Here is an 18,086-nt window from a genome sequence, read left to right as displayed (position 1 = left end):
ATACATACAAGTACACATGTGTATGTATGTATATATGTATATGTATGTATATGTGTATATGTATGTATAAATTGATTTGATTATCCAAAACTAATTGGATTATTGCTTAAGAACCTCAGTCAATCAAGGAGTATTTATTAAGACTTGCTAAAAAAAAAAGCAAGTATGTGTTCTCTACCCTCAGAAATGTTTCCATTCTAACAGGGAAGACAGTGTACAAACAACTGTGTACATACAAAGATATATACAGAATAAATATAAAGAAATCTCAGAAGGCAGTTAAAAGTAGTAGGACAGGGGAAGATGTGGAAGGGAAGGGAAGATGTAGAGGAGACCAGGACCAGGGACCAGAAAAGGCCTCCTGTAGAAACTGGGATTTAATCTGATTCTTGAAGGAAGCCAGAGAAGTTAGGAGGCAGAGATAAGGAGAGAGTCCAGGCATGGGAAGGCAGTCAGTGAAAAACCAACAGAGTTGAGAGAAGGTGTGTCATGTGTGGAGAGCAAGAAGGTCAATGTGGCTACATCAAAGAGGAGAGTAAAGTGTAAGAAGACTCGAAAGAAAGGAAGAGGCCAGGTTAAGAACTTTAATTACCATATGGAGGTTTTTCCTGTTTGATCCTAGAGCTAATAGAGAACCTGAGCTGGTGGAATTGATTGAGTAGAGAGTTGATGTGGTCCCACCTGAAGTCTTGATGGGGAGAGACTTGAGGCAGGAAGACTGACCAGATCTGTACTGCAGTAGCCCTAGGTGGTGGCCATGTGAGGGGAGAAAAGGGAGCCTTAATGAAAGGTGTGGTACATCCAGAAGATTGGAACCAGGATAGTCAAGAAACTTGGCACCATGCCACCCACAGATTGACTGAACACACGTGATATCTACCTTGGAGAAGAAAAGAGTTCTTGATGGACATGAACTTGGTCTCAAGGCCTGTGTAGGAGAAGAGGGATCATAGTCACTCTGCTTGTTCCCAGAGAACACGGCGAGAAGCCATGGCTGGAAGTTGCAGAGAAGTATTTTTAGACTTGGCATAAGAAAAAGCCTCCTAATAACTAGAGCTATTCAGAAATGGAAAGGGCTGCCTTGGGAGAGAGTGGATTTTTCTTCTGGTGCAAATTGGATGCCTATTTTGGGAGAATGTTGCAAAAGGGATTCCTGCTCAGTTATGGACTAGAACTGGGTCTCTTCTAATTTCCAAAATAATTCTTGTATTCAAGAAATATTGTGAAAGGAGCATCAATAAGATTTAGTAACTGCTTAAATGGGAGAAATAAGGAGGGACTCCTCAAAAAGGACTATGAATTTCTGAGCCTGGTGATTAGGTGGATGTTGCTGCCATTAGTAGAAATCTGACCAGTTTGAATGTAAATAGTAACTCCCATGGTTATCTATCACTTTAAAGTTTATAAAACATTTTATTCATATCAGCTCTGTGAAGTAGGAAATACAAAAACTATTTTCTCTGTTTTACGTATAAGGAAATTGAGGCTCAGAGACATTACTTGATTTATTTACAATAACACATTTAGAAAATATCAGAATTCCTGAAATCCACTATAGCACACTCTCTCTAAAGATAGGTTTATTTTAAACATGCCAAGTTTGATGTGACAGTGGTGCATTCTTGGAACTATCCAAGAAGCAATTAGAAATGCAGGCTGAGAACTCAGTGCTAGAGATAAGGCTTTCTTTTCATACAGGTCATGATAAAGATGTATGAGTAAATGAGATTTCTGAAGAAGAGATGCTAAGTGTGTACGTTGCCTTCCCTTCTTTTGCTCCTCTTCTCTCACCTGGAATATGCACAGAGGTGATAATTGAAATTGTGAGAGTACATGTGCTCCCTGAATGAAGAGATAATTGTAGATGGGAGGACTGAACCTTGAAGAAGGCTGGAGAAAGAATAAGAACTGCTTAAGGAGCCTTATTGTGAAATGTCACGGAAGTCAAGAAAGGACAAGTTTCCAGGAGAGGATGAGGAATAGTGTCAATTATTGCAGGGATATCAAGGAAAATGTGTCTGCTTGGCAGTTTTAGTAGGATGGTAGAGAGAGGAGCTAGATTTCCAGGATAATGAAAAATAAATAACGGTAGGTGTAGACCACTTGGTATAGAAATTTGACAGTGGAAGAAAAGAAATAGGACCAGTGGGGGCAAAGTAAAGGTCTGTTCTTGTTTTTAAAGATGAAGGAGCCAATGTATATTTGTGTACAACAAAAGAAGAAAGCCATGTAAAAGCAGATTCAAGATGCTTGAAAGTATAATTGTGACAAATGTGTTACGTTCTGAGAGGAGGCAGCATTTTAGAAATGGAACGAGGTATAGAACACAGAAGTGGAAGGATTAGCCTTGGAAAGAAGAAAAAACACCTTTTATTCTTAAGACTGGAGCAAAGAAAGAAAAAAAAATGAGCTTAAAAACAAAAACAGTTGTGTTTAGCTCACCTTTTCTCTCACTTAGGTAGTTTGGGTGGAAAAGTGGGCCCTAAAAATTATATTCAATCTGCATTAAATGATGCTTTAGTGACTGTCTCAAAAGTAACACAGCTCTCCTTTTACTAGAGCTTTCTATGAAAAGGCAGAAATTTTTAAAAATCTAAGCTTAACAAGAACTCTTTTCTTCTTATTGTTTTGTCTTCCTTCTTCCCTCCCTTTCTCCTTCCCTCTTTCTGCCCTCCTTTCTTTCCTTTCCTCTTTCCTTTCTCTCTTCCTTACTCCTCCTTCCTTCCTTCCTTCCTTTCTTTTTCACTAGTTCTCCCTATCTTGCTCAAACTGAAAGTGCAGTGACCATTCTTGGATCTGCTCCCAGTGTTGATCAATATGGAAGCTTTAACCTGTTGAGTTTTTCCTGACTCAGGCCTGTTTTTACCCTCCTCAGGCAACCTGCTGACTCTCCACTCTCAAGGGTTGGCCATATTAGTACCAGACCTGGAGTGGAAACTCTTTTGGCTGTAGTCCCACTTTAACTCAGAGCTCTCTAACCCAGGAGGTTCACTGGTTCTTGGCCTTCCCCAGAAACAAGGATTACAAGAGTGCTCCACCATGCCTGGCAAAACATGTGTTTATGTATGTGTGTGTGTATATATATACATATATATATATGCATGTGTGTGTGTATTAGAACATAACATAAGAACGTTTTAAGCAGTGATATAGAGAGGTTTCTCTAAAATATGCTAAAATTGTGTATCTTTGTGGATATCTGCATTTGAAAGATAGCCTATATGGTTGGAATCAAAGTTGTGTTCTGTTTCTTCCAGTCCTGAGGCACCCCCACCCCCAGAGCCTGCCTGGGAAGAAAAGCAAACCAGTGTGCTGCACCTGACTGGAGTGGACTTTCGGGAAGCCCTGAAGAAAAAGAAGCATGCTCTGGTCATGTTCTATGCGCCCTGTGAGTAGATGGGGAATTAGCCATCTAGACAGGAAGTTAGTGTAGAGCAGGGAGGCAGTGGGTGCTAGCTTCCTGTTTATCTGAAAAAGAGTGTCTCTGGGCCAAAAGCAGAGGCTAAGAGATTCTCTGGGCATACAGGAACTTCTTGGGGTTTGCCAACCATTAAAACTGGAAAAGATCTTAGAAGATTAGCTCATCTAGTTCTTTCATTATAGATGAGGAAACTGAGGTTCAGAGAGGGGAAGTGATTTTGCCCATGGACATACAACTGACGAATGACTTGTACCCAATCTCCTGACTCAAAGTTCAATGTCTTTCCCTCCACACCATGATCTGGAGCACTTGTACCTTATCAGTTCATTACACAGAAGAGAGTCAGTCTATTCTTAAAGATTGCGCAAGAGAGAAATTGCGTTTTCTCACTTGTTCCAGTATTTCACACACCCCTAATTGTTGGGAATTCATCCGTTGTCTAACCTATTTCTATTTCTGGCAGGCAGCTTAGACAGCCACCTTGCTAGCAGGCCACTTAACCTTCATATTCTCCTACCTTCTCCTCTTTCTCTTTAATTAGGCACCGAAATGAATACACTTCCATCCTCAAGACCTTGATGGCCTAAAAAATTTGAGTAATACCCTTCTGAACAATGCCATTCCTCTCCCACCTACATCCACCCACCCTCCTGAGTCCCTGTGGGTACAGCAGCTGCTGTATTGCCTCTCCTGAACTCCCATAAGAGTCTAGTTTTAATCAAAGACTAATCTAAGGGTGATCCACAACTCTGCTCCTAGGCTGGTATTTGCAAATTTGGGTTTTTGCGCATCCCTATTTTAAATGTTAATTGATACTTAACAGAACGCACCTTAGGATTTCCTTCTTTGTTCTTACTTTTCTCTTTCCCCAACTTACAGCTCAGCCTAATGGAGTGAAAATAATAGAAGTTGAGGTCTGTGGGGAACCCTCGGGGTGTGTAGCTCAGTCTGGTAACAAGCTGACCCAGTTGTCATCCGCCCTCCTTTAGGGGCCCCACTGCCCCTAACTTCCAAGTAGAACATCTTTCTGAGGCTTCACCTGCAGAATATTCTGTCAGCTCAGCAGATGCAGAATCTCTGTCTGACAGCTGATTTAGTAAGTCAGGACCCTCCCTCTCTGTCTTTGTCATTTCCCTTTTCAAGCTATACCTCCCACCTGTAGGACAATTTGAAAAGATCTCAGTCTTTCACTGGTGTTGTTTCTTAGGGCCTTAGAATTTCGGTCTTCATTTTCATTTATTACAGTGCAAGTAATATTCAGTTACATTCATGAATCAGTTTGTGTAAGCATTCCTCCAAGACATCTACTTTGCTTCTGGTTCTTTGCTAATATGAAAAGTGTTTCTGTAAATATCTTGGAGTACACTGGACATTTCTTTTTACCATCACCCTCCGTGGAGTATATGCCTACCAGTGAAATCTCTGGGTCAAAAGATCTGGATGTCTTAGTCACTTTCTTAGCATTGTTCCAGAATTATTTTCTAGAATGACTGAATCAATGCACAACTCTTCTAATAGGACATTAATAGGCCTGTCTTTTCATAGCCACTCCATCATTGGACTATTCACATCTTTTATCATACTTGCCAGCTTTCTGGGAGTAAAGGTAAAGCCTCAAAATTTATTATCAATGATTTAAACTATATTTTCATATAGTTGTTGGCAGTTTGCACCTCTTTTGAGCTCTTTGTTCATATCCTTATAGTGCAAGTAATTGCACTTTGACCATTGAGGAATAGTTTTTGGTGTCATATATTTGTGTTAATTCCCTATGTATCTTAGAGGTCAAACCCTTATCAGAGATAATTGGTGCCAAATTTTTTCCTGGTTGGCTGCTTCCCTCCTTATCCTAGTTACATTACTTTTATAGTGCAAAAACTATTCAATTTCATGTAGTCTAAATTATTTATTTTGCCTTTTGTGATCCCCTTTGTCTCCAGTTTTCATTAAGAATTCTCCCCTTAATCACACCATAAAAAAATCATAAGGGAAGTGATTCATATACTGTTCATGACTATGGGCAAGAGAAGAATTCTTTTTTCTTCCTTCTTTTAACAGGGTAGTAACAATATTGCTCTTTTCTGTGCCCTTTATTCACTGTTTTCTCCTGTGCAATAGATATAGAGAGAGATTTTTTTTTTAAAAAGCCATTCCCTAATAGATAAGTGGTAAAAGGATATGAACTAACAGTTCCCAAAAGAATTATAAATTATTAACACTGGGAAAGAATAGTGCAGATCACTAATAATAAGGGAAATGCAAACCTTAACAACCCTGAAGTTCCATCTCATGCCCAGCAAATTAGTAACGATGAAAAAGATGGGAATAGTCAACGTTGTAGCAGTTAGAACTGTAAGTTAGTGCTCCCATTTCAGTAAGCAATGTGGAATTATGTAAATAAAGTGAATAAAATGTTTATACACTTTAGCCCAGAGATTCCACAATAGGCAAATGTCCCAAAGTATATGTTTGATAAGAAGAAAATTCACATATTCACAAAATATTTCTAGGATGACTTTTTGTGATAGCAAAGAATTGGAAACAAAGTAAATGCCCATTATTGGGAAATGGTTAAATATGTATTAACATGTAATGGAATAGTACTGTGCTGTAAGAAATGGCAGTATGATGAAAACCATCATATTTAACTAATCATCATATCTAATTTAGAATGAAGCAAGTGGAACCAAGAAAACATTGACTCCAACAATATAGATATAAAGAACAACAAACACAAAATAATTGAAACTGAATTTTGCAAAATTAAAACAAGGAGATAGGGAGAAATTTAGGTGATTTAAAGGCAAAAGACATCAATTTTAAAAAAAAGTATCCTTTCCCTAGCTATGCCTGTTAAAGGAACTTGATCTGGTTCTCTTCTCATTTTTTAAAAATTGTAGTCATTTTGAAAGTTGTGGCATATGATGTAAGATGTTCTAAAACTAATTTCTGCCATGCGGCTTTCCAGTTTTCTCAGCAATTCTTGACCGTAGGGAGTTCTTCCTAAGTGATTTATGTTCTTGGTTTTCTCCAGGACTGGGTTCAGTAGAGCCTGATTCATCCTTACCTAGTCTGTTCCACTGATTATCACTTTATAGTATAATTTGAGGTATAAAAATTCTATTTCCTCTTCATTTCTACTTTTTTCTATTATTTCCCTTAAGATTCCAGGTTTTTTTTTATTCCTCCAAGTGAATTTTGCTGTTATATTTATCTGCCTTTTTAAAATATTCCCTTGATAGTTTGGTTGGTATAATACTAAATCTATACATAAATTTAGGGAACATTATTCTTTTTATTCTATTGGTGAGACCTGGCCATGAGTACTAAAAATCTGTCGTTATTCAAGCCATTCTTTGTTTCTGTTAAGAGGATCTTCCCATCTTTTTCACTCTAAAAGGGTAGTTTGTGAGCTCTGATTTATTAGCATATTTCAGAGAGTAAGCATTTTAGACAAGATATCATCACAGGAGAGCAGGGGTCCCCTAGGATCCAGGTACGGTACGGGCCCTGAATTCCTGGGCTGTTAGCCGATATCACTGTTAACAGGCAAGCTTTTCAAAAATACAAACCAAACTTTCTGTCTCAAAAAAACCATCATCAAATTCAGACTGAAAGAGATTTATCTAGCTCCCGTCTTGGGTAGTGCAACTAATATCTAAGGAGCCACAAGGAGCTTAAATTAATGTAAGGAGAGGGGGAAAAAATACACAAAATAATGATGGTACAAAAGAAGAGTAAGCCAAATGCATAAAAAAGGAACAGTAAACAATGCCAGAAGAAATCTTAGGAAAGAAAGTGCATTTCTGCCTGGGAAGACTTTGTAGAGCGAAAGATGTTTGATATGTGCTATTATAGCTGAGATGAGTGAGGCTACTCTTTCTGTTCATTAAGAGAGTCCCCAACCCATCTTTCCTGGGACTGAGTCTACAGCTCCCACAAGTCACCCAAACTTTCTTCTACTGATTGGCAAGGGCAGATAGATGCCAAAATTCCCAGATAATCTAGGGCTAAAGAGCCCCTACTACACTTCTTATCTCCCACCCAAAATTAGTCTTAAGTTCAATTTGTTTAGGGCAGATAATACCACAACCCAGCTTGTGCCCAAAGACTATGCCCTCTCCCCCAAGCCTGTTATCTGTTTTATTGCTTTATTTTGATCCCCCACAATCAGAAGTTGAAATTTCCCAATCATTTAATGGTTCATCATCATCTATGGATAAATATTCATTTGATTCTGCAGTGTAATCACTTATTTTCTTTCTTGTTCTCCCATTTTCTTTTTCTTTCTCTCTTTCCTTCCCCAACCTCTATTCATTTCTTTTTTCTCCTCACTCTTTCTCTCCTTCCTTCTTCACTTTCCCCCCTTCTAATTTCTTCCTTCTCTCCTCACTCATTTTCTTTCTTTCTTTCTTCCTTTTTTTCTATTTCTCTGTAAGAAAGAGACAATAAAAGGTTATTGACCTGGGCCGCATAGTCTGAATTGAAGTTTATCTTTGAAATCTCTTGTGAGTAAAGATTTTAATAAGCAATTAAGAATACAAGCAAAATTATAAGAGGAATGCTCACCCTACTTAAAGAAACAATTTTTTGAAGTCCTACTTATTAGCGCAGAGTTTTATGCCAACTACAAATTTTTTCTGCTGACTGCAGGAGATCTATAAAGATATCTGTTTAGCAGTATTTTGTTAACTCTTTATAAGATTTTATGTTCTTGAAAGTAGTAAAACCATACTAAAAGATAGCGTGATATAGTAGAAAAAGCATTTACCTTGGAGTCAGACAACCCAAGTTCAAGTCCTGCTTCAAAAACTTGCTAGAGGTGTGGCATGGACAAATCATTTTCCCTTTCTGGGCCTCAGTTCCTCTTCCGTAAAATGAATAAATTAAAAAATATTTATTAACCACTTATATTGTATGCCAGATGCTAGCCTAAATGCTGGCGACATAAATATAAAAGCAAAGAAAATCCTTGCCCACAAGTACCTTATATCATAATAATAATTATATTAGTAACATAATAAATCATAATATCATAATATGTAATTATGATCATAACATCATAATCAATCCCCTACGCATCTAAGTGAGCGATAGGAGACTGAGCTGTGGTGGGGTGGGAATTTTAGTTTGGAAACTTACAGTGATGATAAATATAGCCATAGGGAAATAGATGAGTACACCCTTTCCTGTAGTAATGGGAATATTCATTTGATTATGACTCCAGAACTAGAAGGCAGAGTGGGGAGCAGGGCTAAGATCAAATGTAAAATGGCTGCCAAAAAGAAAGCTGGGGAGCAAAGCAAATTGTGCTTGGGGCTTTCTGGTTATAGTGAACCATGGGAGGCACCCACAAGTAAGCAGTATTTTCACTCCCTATTTCATTGGGTTGTTGTGAAAAAAGAATGTTGCAAACCTTAAAGAGCCTTAAATGAAGGTGGTTTTGTCATTTAATGTTTTTTAAAAAATACTCTTTAATTCTAGATTTGCACTAATCCAGGCTGTTCTTCCACTCAGGTCAGATTATTGATGTTTTACTCCAATTATTGTTCCACTATAAGAACCAGCATTTTAAAGATTATTCCCACCTCCCCACCCCCCCCAATAAATAAAGCCCCATATCCAGATGCAGCATCCTCCTCTCTTCTACTTCAGACATTTAGGTAATATACAAAATCCCTAGACTAGGCGCAGACCTTAAGAGGTCATCCCATCCATCTTACTATTACTGGGCAGAATATGACTTCTACCAACCCATGGAAATGAGGCATCTCTCCTGTTCTCAGGTTGGCTTAAGCATAGAATTCAGTTTTAAAATTGTATTAGATTTTTAATTTCAAATAAAATACTTGAAAATATTATTTTTTCCCTCCTGTAAATAAAGAGGGAATCCCCTAAGACTAGTCAGAGTTCCATTTTCATTCCTTATCCCAGAGCTATGGGGAATTAATTTGGCTCTTACTCCTAGGGAAGAGAAACCTGAAACTAGTTCCAAACATGGGTGCATTGCAAGTGACCTTTCCCATTTGCATATTTTTATTAAGATGTGTTCTCATTATCAGGGAAATCATTTCTTAGCTCTCCTTAACAGTATCAGGGAAACTAGTTGAAAGAAATAGCTTGTTTTCATCAGTTAAAGTTAACAAAGATTTCTGAGAAGTCTCTCTTTAGACACTGAAGAAGTCTAATATTTCCCCCTGAGGGCCTCATCAACTTGTTTTTATCAAATGCCCATCACAAAACAGAAAGACTTAGATAGGCAGTGAGGAATGAAATGGCACAAAACGTAGTCATTCCCACTCCCCATGAGAGATGATATAGTCTGAAGGTAAAGATGGATACTTAGGGGAATGGGGAAAGGATAATTATTTGGATTTAGCTCTCAGCCATGAAAGACACCAAATAGAAATGAAATTATAAGATTCCTTTCTGGAAAAGGAGAGGTGTCTTTAGATGCTAGACAGTCAGTTGGATGTAGATGCCACTATTCTGGATTGTTTTGGTTGCCTTCCATCCATCCCCCTTCTTACCTGCCAACCTCATAAGAAGAAATAGACTTCCAACTTGAACAGCCATAGGGGAAAGGACAGTGAAAGAAAGCACCTTGAACAACTGAAATTGTTGTTCCAAAAGCTGGTGAACTGTCTGCCTACCACCCCTGACCCAGCCCTGTTCTCCCCATCACCTGAGAGGTAGAGGTTGGGTAGATGTGTTTGGTGAATACCTTTCTAGAATTGTTTTATCATAAAGCTGTGGTGAAAGGAGGGTGAATTTCGGCACCATCACTGCAAAGGGACGATAAACGTAAGCAGAAGGCGCCATGATTGAGAGCATTTGTGAATAGAGAGAATGGCCTGTTGCCTCACCAACCACTTTGCAAAAGGAGGATTTGCGTCTTGTTTGGAAGGTCTCGAATGCACAAATGCCCTTCCCTGGGAAAATAGCTGTGCCTAATAGCAGCCTACAGCTATGAAGACCTTGGCTTTTTCTAAGGAGAGGAAGATAAGCAAGAATCTTTTAGGGCAGATTTCCTCATTATTTCCTGCCTCTGGTTGTCAAAGATCTGGACAGAGATAAAAGGCTCCCAGGCAAGAGTGGCCCTGTCCTCTTCTTCACATGTGTTTTGGGATGCTGGGAAAGGAATTCACACAAATTTTGAGTTAATCTTCATAAAAAGAGGAATACAGTGACTTCTCAAGGTTGGAGCCACCAGAGGCTCAAAGAAGGACTGAGAGATCATCCTAAGAAAGGCATAATTTTCTTTATTTTAAATTTAAATAAATTTTCTTAAATTCATTTAAAAATAAATAATTTTTTTTTCAGTTAACAAGTATCTATTTTCTCTTCCTTCACTCTCCCTTTGAAAAGAAAAACGAAACACTTGTAACAGATATGCAGTCCAGCAAAGCCAATTTCCACGTTAGCCATATCCTGAAATGTGTGTCTTGGGCTGCCCCCTAGGTTGAGGCACATCTTTCCTAGGCCATTGCGGGTTCAGGAAGCTCATCTGGTTTCCAGCCTCCTCTACCCAGATGTACTCTTACATTAGGGACACTTCCCATCTCACTTGGCTTTCCCCTGATCTCTTCCTCTCCTGTGCAGGGTGTCCACATTGTAAAAATACAATCCCGAACTTCACTGCCACCGCCGAACTCTTCAAAGACGACCGCAAGGTAAAGATGTCTCTGTTTGTTTTGTCTCTACCCTTGAACTCTGCTTTCCCACCTATGCTGTAGGGAATCCTGCCCCATGCCTGGCACATCTCTGTAGAGAAGGCTAGCTTCCTTGGCACTTCTGGCATTTTTATCACTAGCTGTTTCACTTTAGGATTCTCTTGGGAAGGGTCAGATTTACAATCCAATGACAATGAGAGAGGAGCTAGGAGAGAAAGCTATGATCAGTGAAACCACATCATGCTTAAGCCAGAGGCACCTGCAGCCACAGCCTAATGAAGCATAAAATTAACAAGTTAAAACTGCAGATTAGAATAGAGAGAGAGGAGGGAGAGGGAGGCTGGGCACAGTAGCATGGACCTGACTCAGCTCTGATTTCTGTTTTATATGTGAAGAAATCAAAAATCAGTGGTGTGGTGAAACTCTGAAGAAGCTACTCCCCAAAACCGCTAAATTGCTCTGGGAGGACCCCCTACTGCCCTAGCGGTCCTGAGTTCAGACAGCTGTATATACTGAGGAAAACAAATATGCAAACTTGGATTGGAACAAAAATAAAACATTTCCCCTGCATATTTCTATGTTGATGAAACAAACACATTATTACTACAGCTCCGGTTTGTCATATGGCTTTTCTGTACTGGTCTTGATACATTATTAGCCAGAAGTCTCAATGACCAGAGAGAAAAAAATCACCACATTCATGGCAAAAATTTGCAAACCATTTGCCAGGCTGTCCCCATCTTGAAAATGGGTTGTATTTCAAAAGTTCATTTGTTTAAAAAAATATATTCATTTGCAGATAGCTTCCTTAGATAATCCACAAAAGCTAATTTAACTCTTCATAGAGCTGAAATTTTCTACACATTTACTGTGGAGAATATTTTTTAAATATTGTAACCGGTTACTATAGTTCTGCTTCATGTTACAAAATAGTCATTTGTGAGTTAAGTTGGAAATGTAAACAGAATATATATAAATTATTTCAATGGGAAAATGCCTCCTAAGATCATTGTGAACATGATAGTGCCAGGGAGAGACACATAGCCACTTTGTACTTGCTATTTCAGGCCAAAGTCTGTCAGCCTGTTGTCTGCGACAGAAATCAGGCAAGGATGGCCAGGAATTGGTTTACATGGGAGTACCCTAACAGATGCCAATTCCAGGGAGGTTATCCAAAGGAAGAGCTGACAGATATTTAGGGTCAGGTAAGCAGTAGGGTCTGAAGTCCAGGAGATCAAAGAATAAGCAGGGGGGTAGCCTTAGCAAGTAAAATTAGAAAACTTGATTTTGTCATCAACTATAATCTTAAAGGTGTTGTTCAGTTGTTTCAGTCATGTCTGACTTTTCATGACCCCATTTGGGGTTTTCTTGGCAAAGCTACTGGAGTGGTTTGCCATTTCCTTCTCTAACTCATTTTACTTCTGAGAAAACTGAGGCAAAGAGGGTTAAGTGATTTGCCCAGGGTCACACAGCTAGGAAGTGTCTGAGGCTGAATTTCTCACTCCAGGTCTGGCACTGTATTCACAGTGCCACCTAGCTGCCCCAAACTTGAAAGTAATGGGAAGAAATGTGGATTGTACTCTGTTCCTTCTCTTTGGATCAGGTCACATTGATATAGAACAGATACCAGAAAGAGTGACAGCCAGTGTAAGGGCAAGGGAACAGAGTCGGCTGGAGATCGTGGAATTAGAACAGTAGGAGAAGATAGCCAAAGGCCCATGTTATCAACCTAAGGTGAGACAGGCTTCCTGAAAGAAGTGAGGATCATTATCTTCTCCCATAAGTACTCTACCTACATCATCTACCCTTCTGACTTAGGATGAGGAATAGTTGGTAGATAATCAGGGAGTGTTGATTTTTTTTTTAATTTGTGATATATGTTAACATTAGTTAACTTCATCGGTTTACTCCTAAAGTAGATTTCCTATATTAATAGAACCTTAATGCTAGAAGGGACCCTAGTGACCAGCCAATTCAGCCCTCTTCCTTTAGGAGTGGAATAACAAGCCCAAAGAGACTAGGATCTGACCAAGGTCACAGTGTTAGTGACCAAGCTGGGACAATACCCAGGTTTCCAGAGTTCTGGTTCACTGTGCTTTTCTCTACCTCTTTCAGCTTGAATTTTATTTTTGTCTCCAGAAGCCTGTCCCCACTCCTTCCCCCAATCAATATGCAGCTGGTTATTCACTTCCATTTTCATAGCCAAAGTCAATATTAGCTCCTGCAGAGATTTATTTTACTGAATCAATAAAGCTGCATGTGGCAGTACATATTTTAGCAGGAGCACTCCCACCTCTGAGAGTTAACTTGCCTTATTCAGTGGCCTCAGCTGATGGTAGATACAAGAGTAGAAGGAATTCAAGGCCCTTAGAATGGATAGCTTTCTGGAGGGGGCAGTGAAGGAGACAAAGATTTGGGGCTGGGGGGGAGGGGGTCACTCCACACATAGTCCTAACAGTTGGTTGCAGTGGAGTGGGGAGGCCATTGCCTCTGCCTTCCTTCCAGTTCTCCTAAAGGGACTCAGAGCAAAGGCTAGACTAAATGATTTCTGTCAGCCTCCAATGCTAGGAGCCTCTGATTCTGTGATCAGCACTCACCATGTGGACAGAAATGTAAACAACAGGCAGGTGTACTGCCTAGACAGATTAAACATGAAGAAAGAAGTTAAAATCTGTACATTGTGTACCGTGGGTGGGTGAATAAGTGCAAATTAAGAGGGGGCATCATGAGAATTTTGTGTTTGATGGAAGGAGGAGAAGACAAGTTTGCTGCCTTATTTCCAGAGAGTCTAAGGAGGTTTCCTGAATGAAGTAAAAGTTCATGAGCTGTTGAAATTTGGGGAGGTTGACAGCTTGTGTCTCTTAGAAGCAGGGGGATGTGAGTTAGCATTTGCAGCCACAAGCTGCACTTGATTATTTTTTGAAATTCAGAATAGATTTTTTTAATTTAGTAGATTTATAAAATTGTGCCTCATATTTCAAACAGGAATACAAATTAAATTCATAATTTAAACATTAATATGGAGAATAACCAGAAGCTATTAGGTCTAAAGACACTTATCAGATATTTGAAAGCTGTGCTAAAGGATGGGCCTCATTGTCCCAGTGTCCCCAGGCTCCTATGAAGGACCATGTCTCAGCTTCCTGTTAGTTAGGGGGTCACAGTAAAACTGGCAAGACCCTCTCCCAGAATCAGCACCATGGGAATGGCTACATTGTTTTATATGGGACTCACAGACTATCTTTTCCTCACTTATTTGCATAATTCAGAAATGCTTTAGATTTCAGATTGTCTCAGAAATTACAACTGTCTATATTAATTGGAGAACAGAATGATAATAGCAAATAACAGCTAACATTTATATGGCACTTATGTGTCAGGATCTATTCAAAACACTTTCCAACTGTTAATCTCACTTGATCCTCACAACAACCCTCGAAGGAAGATGCTATTTTTACCTCCGTTTTACAAATGAGGAAATTGAGGATAACACTGGTTAAGTGACTTGCCCAAGGTCACATAAGTGTCTGAACTCAGGTCTTCCTGATTGGAGGTCTGGTGCTCTACCAACTGCGCTACCTAGCTGCCCCAGTAATGAACTTCTGGCCTGAGATCTACAATTCATCTCTTGTCTGGTACCTTCTGAACTGACAGGTTTTGGCCACAAATGCTACCACTCAGAAAAGAATGTTTCTCCTTGGTCCTAGACATTTATTAAGCCTTCAGGAAACATTGATTGATAGGATTGGGGTGGTTATTTTCTGGTCAGAGGGAAGCCTTGGCAGATTTAGAAATAAAGAGCAGTTCAGAAGCTCTGAACCTTAGTTAGCAACTAACCTAACAAAGTAAATGAACATTCTTCTCACACCTCACTCTCTTCTTTCCTCTTTTTCCTTTTTCTTCTTTCTGCCCCTTTTTTCGCCGTTTCCTCTTTAATTGACTATAATGTGGAACTACAAAAATAATTTTAGTACTTTTTTAATAATGTCACATGCTACCCATTCTTAATTTTAAAAGCAAATAAGTTAAGCTAAACCTTTTGCATTTTCCTCTTTAAAAACGATAAAAATCTCCCTCATTAAAGTTGCTTTGTATTTATATGTGACCTTTTTTTTCTTCCTTCTTTGGAGGTCAGTGATTTTTGATTGAAAAAAATCCTTTTTACTGTCCGATTCTATAAGGATAAGGTAAGGGGAAACCTCCCAACTTGTAGGAGACCCTGAAAAGAAAAAAGAGGGCCTGCATAGAAAAAATAAAGGGCAAGTGGACAAATAAAAGAACTTAGAAAGCTGTGAAATCCCTTCACTTAAGAGAGCTTAGAATGTGGGAGACTCCCGTCTGAACTAGGGTGGAGATCATCCATCCTAGTTAGAGGGAAAAAAAGAAGATATGACCTCCCTTAGATTCTTATCTTGCCTAATGACTCTCTCAGCCTGTGACAGTCTGACAAAAACACCCCACAAAACCACTGAGCTTTTAGAAACATTTGCCAGCCCCTTGAAACATTTGTACTACAACTCCACTCATTCCTCTATACTGTCTCCTCCCCTCCCAAACACACTGTAACCTGAACTCTCCACGTCTCTGGTCTTCAAGTCTTCTCATCAGACACATTTAGAACACTTGGGTGTTTTCCTGATCCGCCCCAGACACAGAACCTTATGGAAAATATTCAGTGGAGGCAAAGAGGAACGATAGGAGGAAAATTCATAGAGATAATCTCTTTATTCTGAGCCGCCTCCCTGCTTTCCTAGGCCCATCTAACTATTTTGCATCCTTGGCCCTGTGTTCCTCTACAGGCCTCACTGCTTATAAAAATGATCACTGCTTTGATGGCAAACAATAGTGGGCTAAGCTCAGAGAGAAGTGGTCTCTTTCCCTCAGTTCTTGGAGGTGTGCTCTCTCTCGAGGAGTCTAAATTTTCACGTGCCAAAATTAGGTTCTCTGGTGCCTGTGGACCTGGAATCAAGCTGTGACCCCCTCTGCTCTGAATGATTATTACCATTATTGTTCCTTTTTAATCCTGACTAGCTGGCTTCAAATGTGTAACTTTTCAGAGCCAAGCAAAAAGTAACCCACTGCCCACTGCTGTTAAAAACCACTTAGCCCAGGGGTTCTTAGCCTTTTTGTGTCACAGACCTCTGGTGGGCTGATAAAGCTTAGGGACCCTTTCTCAGAATAATGTTTGTAAATGAATACAGTACATAGGATTACAAAGGAGGCCAATTATATTAAAATATGGTTATCATAGTATTTTCTTAAAAAGATATTCCCAGGCACTAGACTAAGAATGCCTAACTTGAAGCAGGCGCCCTGATGGCAAGGTCAAGAGCCTTGTCCTACAGATCACCAGTGCCAAGGGTGCCCTGTTCTCTCATACAGTGTTTCCTTTTCCTGGTAGATTGCCTGTGCTGCAGTTGACTGTGCCAAAGATAAGAACCGGGATCTGTGTAAGCAGGAAGGGGTTGATGGTTACCCCACATTCAACTACTACAACTATGGGAAAATGATCGAAAAATATAATGGCGATCGGACGGTAAGTATGTAGAAACTACCACGTGGGCTGGACGAAGTTCTTCCCTTGGTGCTGCTTCTGAGTCTGAGGTCTTACTCCTTTCCTCTCTTCTTCCTGCTCATTCTGGGTTTCAGACCCAGAACCATTCAGTCCAGCACTGCCTACTCCATTCCTCGATCTCTCTTCCTTTCCTTCTTCTTCTCCTTAACTGCACCCTTAGCCCAATCCCATGATTTCTTGTTGAGGAAAACTTCTGACCACAACCAGTCTCATTTCTGACTCAGAAAGTGACCATAATGGTTGTTGGCAGGTATAGGAATTTGTCAGATTTGTTGAGGATGGTTGAGGAAGGCATAGGTATGTCAACTATATATCCCAGATTACCTGAGACAGTTTCATTTGTGAAGAAAGCAGATTGTACATTAATGAAGCCACATGAAAATAATATCTTCTCTCATATTCAGGGGCCTGGCTAATCTATCCATATAGTCCCTAACCCTAAATGTAGATAGATATGTAGATATTAATTTTCTGTCCTTAATTTAAGTAAGGAAGAATCTATCTTTCTAACTTCATTGAATATTATTCCCCTGCTCACACTTTGACCTCTCTATTTCCCACACATAACAAGTCATCTCCCATCTCTGTCCATTAGTACTTCCAAATGCCTGGGCCATACCCCCTCTTCGTCTTCACCTCATAGAGTGATTCTTTACTGATGCTTTTCCTTTAGGACATAGCTGCATAGATGGAATCACCAACAGCACGTGTAAAAATGTATAGGAGCAAGATGTCTCAGCAAAGGGAACTCAAAATGAGAGGCCACATGGGTAGAAAGAAAATCATGAGAGATGATTTTCTCCCTTCCCAGTTTCTAGTGCCTTCCCTTCCAAACAACTTTGTATTCAACAGTATATCTGTATTTTTGTACCTTGTGTCTATGCTTATCTATCTTTATATATGTCCTAATATTATTAGAATGTAAGTTCCTTCTGAGTAGGGACTGTTCCATTCTTTGCATTTATATCCCCAGTGGCACATAGTAGGTACTTAATAAATATTGATTGATTGAACTCCAATTAATGTATTTAACATATTTTTTAAAAAATGAACTGGTAAAGTAAAATACACCCCTTAGAGTTTCAGTTTGAGGGTTGCAGAGACAAATGTTAATAAGAACATCTTACCTTCTGAGATTTAGCACCAGCCATGTTGGTGGCCTTGGAAAGCAAGGGCCACCTCAGAATATGAAAAAAAGATGTAATCATTCACTTCCGGAATCTGTGGATCTTTCCCCAGACCGTACTCTGCATATAAGGGTGCTAAGAGCAACAGTTTTTGGGAGTTGCCAATATCTTAAAAACCTGGCCTTCAGGACACTCCCATCAGATTCTTTCTCCCAGTGTCCAGTTGGCTAAAGAAGTTCACTTTCTTTTCTCTTCAGTCTTGACCCTATGGTTGGTCAACTCTTCTATCC

At 39.5% G+C, this 18,086-nt stretch overlaps 1 protein-coding gene across 1 annotated transcript in view; it reads left to right on the top strand.

The window, feature by feature from the left end:
- Positions 1-18,086, top strand: part of PDIA5 (protein disulfide isomerase family A member 5) — a 188,141-nt gene that overhangs the window by 167,428 nt on the left and 2,627 nt on the right. Inside the window, exons 14-16 of the mRNA XM_072613786.1 lie at positions 3,258-3,388; positions 11,024-11,094; positions 16,496-16,630. Coding sequence (XP_072469887.1) covers positions 3,258-3,388; positions 11,024-11,094; positions 16,496-16,630 — 337 coding nt within the window. The remainder of the gene's footprint in view (positions 1-3,257; positions 3,389-11,023; positions 11,095-16,495; positions 16,631-18,086) is intronic.

This window comes from Notamacropus eugenii, chromosome 5, assembly GCF_028372415.1.
Source record: "Notamacropus eugenii isolate mMacEug1 chromosome 5, mMacEug1.pri_v2, whole genome shotgun sequence".
In the NCBI taxonomy this organism is placed as follows: Eukaryota; Metazoa; Chordata; class Mammalia; order Diprotodontia; family Macropodidae; genus Notamacropus; species Notamacropus eugenii.
The sequence above is the reverse complement of the archived record's forward strand: the minus strand, read 5'-3'. Positions and strand labels throughout refer to the sequence as shown.